This window comes from Sinocyclocheilus anshuiensis, unplaced genomic scaffold, assembly GCF_001515605.1.
Source record: "Sinocyclocheilus anshuiensis isolate Anshui unplaced genomic scaffold, SAMN03320099.WGS_v1.1 scaffold3874, whole genome shotgun sequence".
NCBI classification, from domain to species: Eukaryota; Metazoa; Chordata; class Actinopteri; order Cypriniformes; family Cyprinidae; genus Sinocyclocheilus; species Sinocyclocheilus anshuiensis.
In genome coordinates, this window is record NW_015554070.1 from 400952 (window position 1) to 408416 (window position 7465).

Consider the following 7465-nt stretch of genomic DNA (forward strand, 5'->3'; position numbering starts at 1 on the left):
TGTAGATTTCCATATGTCTGAAATTAGTTTGTGTACGTTTTCTTCCATATATGCACTAACATATTTGTACAGTTCATCTCGCCAAATGTAAATACTGAATGTATTGTTTGGGGACGTAGAGGCTTTGAGATTCTGTCAAATAAAGTTTATGGGTCTAACTTAACCAGGTGTGCAGTTCTGTCAATTAATGCTTACATCTGGGGACATAAACAGTATTTTTTATTTTTTTTATTTTTCTAATGTCTTATATTGTGACATCCTATATAATGGTGTGGTTTTTTTTTTTTCTGATATATTTTGTTGTGGCACCCTATATTCTCCTCTGCATGTTTGTTTGTTTTTGTTTATTCCTTTTTCTTGTTATTCATGCATTCTTTTCCTTTCTTTCTTTCTTCATTTATTTATATAAATACTTGACATACTTTCCTTTCAACGTCAGGATTTTAGGATAATATTTTTATTTGTTTATTTATACTTGTTGTGTTGCTAGATGTTTCTTTTCAATTTATTTTACTGTTTTCTAGACACTTTTTCTCGCTTGTTTTGCTGTTCACTTTAATTTGACCAAACCTTTAGTGTAACACGGAGGTTTTAGAAACATACAGCAGTTCCAGTCCTCAGATTTGATTGGCTGAGCGTCTGTGTGTTGCTCGAGACACACAACTACCGGCCAGTTTTCATCTGAAACGTAAGATACCTGATATTAATTACCTGCTTATTGAACTGTTGTATAAGAAATACTTTACTCACAGTCCAGTTGAAATGACATCACAGCAAACTTGATTATACTTAAAAATTTTAAGCATCAACTGAGCGTATGTTTTTATGTCGAATTAGGTGGAATATTTTAACAAAGCTTTCACTGCTTGAAGTCAGAATATAAAAAGACTTGGAAGTTCTTAAAATATTGATGGGAGGCTTAAAGGATGAATTTGTAAATACAGAGCTGTTTCTTTGTAACATGATCAATATAAATACCCTGACATTATCTGTCACCATAGCAACAGCTGATTCTCCTGTCAGTCAGTGCAGTGTGTGTGTGTGTGTGTGTGAGAGTGTGTGTGTGTGAGTGTGTGTGTGTGTGTGAGAGTGTGTGTGTGTGAGTGTGTGTGTGTGTGTGAGAGTGTGTGTGTGTGAGTGTGTGTGTGTGTGTGAGAGTGTGTGTGTGTGAGTGTGTGTGTGTGTGTGAGAGTGTGTGTGTGTGAGTGTGTGTGTGTGTGTGAGTGTGTGTGTGTGTGTGTTTGCCTGTGGAATAATTGGTAACTACATTTAGGTTCAAAAAACTTTTTTTTTATTGCTGTTCAAAGTGATTTTTGTATGTTGTATGTTGCTTCTTGAGTCTGAACAATTACAGACAAATCTGAAACAAAATATCACACGTGTTTGTGCTTTAGGAGGTTATGATATGAGGCTGTACTGTCAGTGTGATGTTAGCTCTAAACTGCTGGATGATACAAGTTTGTTAAAATGGTAGTGGGGTAAGTTGAGCCAAAAGCCCTGATGATAAAGTACTATTTTATTGTAATTCTACATGATATTTCCTTAATTTTAGACCAAACATTTTTGATTTTGTCCTTTGTTTTGAACTTGATTTTGTTCTGAAAATGTTAACATTTTAAATAGGCCTTGTTTATGAAAATTGGCCATTGAGGCTTTTATGAAATTGTATTTCCCTGCAACATTTATTAGCGGTATGTTGAGTTCTGTTAGCTCAATTGCAGTCATTTTTTTTTATTCTTCAATTTGAACTTTATTTTGTGCTGAATTTTTAAAATAATTTCAAAAACGCTGTATCTTTAAATTAAACTTTTAAGAACTCATCCATTCCATTATCCACAGCTGCTTGTCTTTATTAGGGTCCCGGGGAGCTGGATTGTAACCCAGCATCTTGAGCCACCGGTGGGGAAACTCTCTGGATGAACGGTCAGTCCATCACAAGCCTCACACACAGATTATGTCATTTTTATTGAATTTCTCTTCCTTTGATATAGCACGAGGTGAAAATGTTCAGTTTTACTTTTCACAGAATAATCAATGGCACAGTTCAACTACATGTGGCTCAACTCCTTACCATAATATTGTAATACTAATAAAACATAATTACTGCAATATTGCTATAATACAAAAATCCTTACTGTAATAATATTAATACTAATAATCCTTACTATAATACTATTGTACTGTCTTTGATCTTTGTTTTAAAAAGTGTTGAGAACTCAAAAGTGAGAGTTTTGTGGGAAAATGTAGTTTATTAATATAAGTATTGTATATTTATGTCGCATGTTTTTCACACACTATATGAGTATTAAGCTCCATATATAAACACCGACTCTATTCCCTTATATTATCTCACAGCGCCATCTAGTGCTCATCTACTGGCATTACCAGAGTGTCCATTCATTCACGCATGACCACTAGCACTCAAATACAGTTTATCCTTCACAGATCACACATCTAAAATGATGCATTCTATAATTAAACTTTATTTATATAAAGTAAAAAACAAACAAACAAAGCATGTTTTTAAGGCAAAGGTAGATGTGTGTTTGACAGTGAACTAACAGCCAGTGCTGGTCACTTCACAGCATCTAAAGATCAAACACACACATCAGAGTCCTCCTCCTCCTCCACCAGAGAAGATGAGCTCGAGAGCGGCCTGCAGATCTCCGTTTGTGGCTGTTAGCGCTCGCAGAGCCACCTCCTCATCCTGGATGCCCATATCCCTCAACTGCTGCATCTGCGTCTGCCAGCGGCCCTGCAGACACACACACACACACACACACAGACAGACAGACAGACAGACAGACAGACACACACACACCCACGCACACAAACACGCACACACGCAGACAGATGCACACACACACACGCAGACACACACGCACACAAACAAACACGCAGACACACACGCACACACATACACACACACACGCAGACACAGACAGATGAACACAGACACACACACACACACACACACACACACACACACACACACACACACAGGCAGACAGACACACACACAGACACGCACACAGACACACGCACACACACGCACGCACGTACGACGTACAGACACACACAGACGTATAAAGACACACGTGTTAAAGCCAGCAGCACATCAGTTCTCTACTGCTCTCTTTTAATAGAATTAAAGGGACAGTTCACCCAGAAATTAAAATTCTGTCCTGATTTACTCACCTTCATGTTGTTCCAAACCTGAATGAGTTTCTCCAGTAGAACATGAAGATATTTTGAAGAATGTTGGGAACCAAACAGCTGATGGACCCCATTGACTTCAACAGTATGTATGTGTGTAAAAAAATGTCATGGAAGTCAATGGAGACCAGCAACTGTTTGGTTCCCAACATTCTTCAAAATATCACAGAAGACCGTTCAGCAGAAGAGAGAAACTCATACAGGAGAGTAAACGATGACAATGTTTTGGGTGAACCATCGCTTTAAGTCTTATTTTCTAAAGCGTTTATCGAGCACAAAACGGTTATATCCACGAAAGACCATGTGATAGTTCTGAAAACACATGGAGATTGTTCATATGCAGAAATTATGCAAAATTTGAATTGTGCTTGTATACCATGCATATATTTCTTCATACTAACTAAAATGCAATAATAATAAAAAGCCTAACTATAATATTAATTAATATTATTAATATAATAATATTCATAATCATATTAGGGTTTCTGCAGGTTTTATGAAGGTTAATTTAAGACGTTTTAAGAGCGAGTAAAATAAATAAATAGAATGGAACACGATACATCGATGTGCTCTCTACATGTAAATGTCTTGTGTTATCAACGCTTCAAAGTTTTGAAGCTTAAGTCTTGAATATCTCTGCTCCAAACACTAGAATACTGAAATAACTGCTGCAGATTATTCTGGTTAAACTGCAGAAAAGTGCTGCTCTTCCTCAGTGTTTCTCTTGTTTTCCAGTGCAAATGTCTAACAGCTTATAAATCAAGACGCATTTACTGGAGATGCAAAATGAAGTCTTGTTTAATGAGAAATTGGTCAAAATTGAGCTGATAATTAAAGTTATAATTAAAACAAGCAAATATCTTTTAAACAAACTCATTTTGTTCAGTTTCTCTGAAAACAAGACTCTTGATTTAAGGATGTTCAGATAATTGCAATGGAACATTTAATACCATAACTTTATGAATTTAAGGCTTGCTGATCTGATGCCTTAATGTGTGTTTTAAGACCTGCAGAAGCCGTTTATGCAGTGTGTGTGTGTGTGAGAGAGAGTGTGTGTGAGTGTGTTGTGGTCGTGTGTGTGTGTGTTGTGGTCGTGTGTGTGTGTGTGTGTGAGAGAGAGCGTGTGTGAGTGTGTTGTGGTCGTGTGTGAGTGTTTGAGTATGAGTGTGAGTGTGTGTGTGTGTGTGTGTGAGTGAGTGAGTGTGTGTGTGTGAGTTGTGGTCGTGTGTGTGTGTGTGTGAGTGAGTGAGTGTGTGTGTGTGAGTTGTGGTCGTGTGTGTGTGTGTGTGAGTGAGTGAGTGTGTGTGTGTGAGTTGTGGTCGTGTGTGTGTGTGTGTGAGTGAGTGAGTGTGTGTGTGTGAGTTGTGGTCGTGTGTGTGTGTGTGTGAGTGAGTGAGTGTGTGTGTGTGAGTTGTGGTCGTGTGTGTGTGTGTGTGAGTGAGTGAGTGTGTGTGTGTGAGTTGTGGTCGTGTGTGTGTGTGTGTGAGTGAGTGAGTGTGTGTGTGTGAGTTGTGGTCGTGTGTGTGTGTGTGTGAGTGAGTGAGTGTGTGTGTGTGAGTTGTGGTCGTGTGTGTGTGTGTGTGAGTGAGTGAGTGTGTGTGTGTGAGTTGTGGTCGTGTGTGTGTGTGTGTGAGTGAGTGAGTGTGTGTGTGTGAGTTGTGGTCGTGTGTGTGTGTGTGTGAGTGAGTGAGTGTGTGTGTGTGAGTTGTGGTCGTGTGTGTGTGTGTGTGAGTGAGTGAGTGTGTGTGTGTGAGTTGTGGTCGTGTGTGTGTGTGTGTGAGTGAGTGAGTGTGTGTGTGTGTGGGAGTGTGTGTGTGAGTTGTGGTCTTGTGTGTGTGTGTGTGTGTGTGTGTGTGTGTGGCCGTGTCACCTGAGGTGAGCTCACGCTAGAGGCCTGTAGCGCCTGCTGCAGCGCGTGACTGAACAGACTGCTGCTGACGCGAGCTCCTGATGCTCCGCTGGAAGACACCTCCTGCAGAGTAAAGCACAGTGAGTGTACTCTGAGGACTGAGATGTGAGCTGAGACTCTGGTGTTTAGTCTGTGTGTGACCTGAGCGCTCCGTGTCGGTGTGACGCCGCTGCTCTCCGGAGTGCTGGCTAACGCTAGTGCAGACGCCAGCTCGCTCTGAGTGATGGGTCTGGGGCCCGTGGCTCCGCTGTGACCAAACGTCAGCGGTCTGGAGCCTGCAGACCCTCGCTGGGCTCGAGACGAACCGCCTCTGCTTTCCTGCTTCAAACAACACGTATTACATGCGGATGTTTATTCATACTGTAATATTACAACACATGAATATACTATCTTGTCACTGTGATATTACAATAATACTAAACATTTTCCTCATTACAATATTATTATAAATACTAATTAAAAAACCTCTCCTTACTATAATATTACTATAATAATAAAACATTCTCTTCACTATAATAATTATTATTATTATGATGATAATAAAAAAATCCCCTTTATATAATATTACTTTTAAAAATCCCCTTATTATAATATATAAATTATCTTTACTATAACAACCATAATAAACATAACAACAACAATAATAATTTCCCTTACTATAATATTATAACAATTTATAAAATCTCCTTATTATAATATTACTATAATAATAAAAAACTTATTATAATAATAACAAATATCTTTACCATCACAGTTACAATAATTAATTCTTACTGCAAAATTAATAACAATTCCCCTTACTATATTATAATATTTTAAAATTACTATATTACAACAATTTAAAAAATCCCCTTACTATAACAATAATAGTAATAATCATCATCATCATTCCCCTTCTATAATATTATTCTAATTTATCTATCTATCTATCTATCTATCTATCTATCTCTATATGTCTATGTCTATGTTTATATATACACAAAATATTTTAACATCAAAACATCTGTATATTTAACATTGAAGGGGGAAAAAACGTACAGATTGGAAATCGTCCTCATCATCCGACATGCCATCAAACAGAAAACCTCCTGTTACACACAGACAAGAAATGACTCCTGTTTAAGCATCAGTGAGTAGGTGCTGTGTTTTCTGGATCCGCTGATGTGAGTGTGAGTACCTGGCATCTCACTGAAGGAGGTGGAGGCGGGGTTTCGTGAGGAGCTGCTGCCGGTCACGGAGTGCAGGACCAGGATGATGGCGTTGACCAGCGCCGGGTGAGACTGGATCAGCCTGTGTGAGGTGATGGAGATCATGTTCACTGAGGCTCTGTGAGTGAGCAGCTGTGTCTGTGTGTGTTCAGGAGACTCACATGTCCAGCAGCTTGGGGTCTGTGAACTGAACGAACAGATCCTTATCCTGCAGCACACCTGCAAAATCATGATGAGCTGATGAGAGACGGACCGACTCAAACCCACGAGCTGCAATGTGCTTCACACTCATCCTACCTAAAGCCACGGGGTCAGAGCTGAGTCCCGGCGAGGCCACGATGATCTGCTCCAGAGACTCTTTATTAGCCAGCATCTTAAACACCTGCAACCCACGCGAGTATGATTAACTGATTTACGGTTTGCTTGTTTCTTCATATAAGCAAGTTTGCAACTTGGTGACTTTTGTGGCACTTGATATATGAACAGGAAAATAAATAAATACAATAAATAAATAATAAAGTCACTGACATGATTAGACATGAAGCTAAATGGTCTTAAAAATAGACACATGGTCAAAATGAAAAACCATCATAGGAAATGAATGGGAAATACAAAAATTTTATTTATTTTAAATACCTTTAATATATATTTAACTTAAACACTATTAAATGAAAAACAAATTTTTTATATATATTTGTATTATTTTACATAGAAATAAATGATGCATAATGTAGATGCAAATATTGTATAGTACAAGTAAATTCCCTCAAAATACAAAATATTAAATAAATATTACTGAAACAAAATATACTACATCAATTTCAAGAATAATTATATAAATGAATGAATGAATGTGGAATACCAGAGGGTTTAAAAAGAAACGTGTTAAATCAGTATTCACACTACGTACAGTTGCAATTTGCAAATTCTTTCAAACATTTATTCTGTAGTTTATTGTGGACTCGGTAATGAAAACAAAAATGTTCATGTTGCTCTATTCTGACTTTGCTTTCATTCGGACATTTATTCAGCAGAATTTTAATTTATGAGCGAAAGGTAATATGTGACCCTGGAGCACAAAAGCAGTCTTAAGTCGCTGGGTTATATTTGTAGCAATAGCCAACAATACATT

General features: G+C 38.0%; 1 protein-coding gene across 2 annotated transcripts in view; it reads right to left on the reverse strand.

The window, feature by feature from the left end:
- Positions 1 to 2465: 2465 nt before the first annotated feature.
- The window catches only part of ubl7b (ubiquitin-like 7b (bone marrow stromal cell-derived)), a 7508-nt gene continuing 2508 nt past the window's right edge, over positions 2466 to 7465 (reverse strand). Inside the window, exons 5-11 of one of the 2 annotated variants that reach the window (XM_016460666.1) lie at positions 6631 to 6715; positions 6495 to 6552; positions 6303 to 6415; positions 6164 to 6213; positions 5267 to 5443; positions 5087 to 5188; positions 2466 to 2755 (exon numbers count right to left, since the gene is read on the reverse strand). In XM_016460666.1, the coding sequence (XP_016316152.1) occupies positions 2609 to 2755; positions 5087 to 5188; positions 5267 to 5443; positions 6164 to 6213; positions 6303 to 6415; positions 6495 to 6552; positions 6631 to 6715 (732 nt within the window). In that variant the 3' untranslated portion in view covers positions 2466 to 2608. Of the gene's footprint in view, positions 2756 to 5086; positions 5189 to 5266; positions 5447 to 6163; positions 6214 to 6302; positions 6416 to 6494; positions 6553 to 6630; positions 6716 to 7465 lie in introns of both variants that reach the window. The other variant, XM_016460665.1, reaches the window with a different exon arrangement.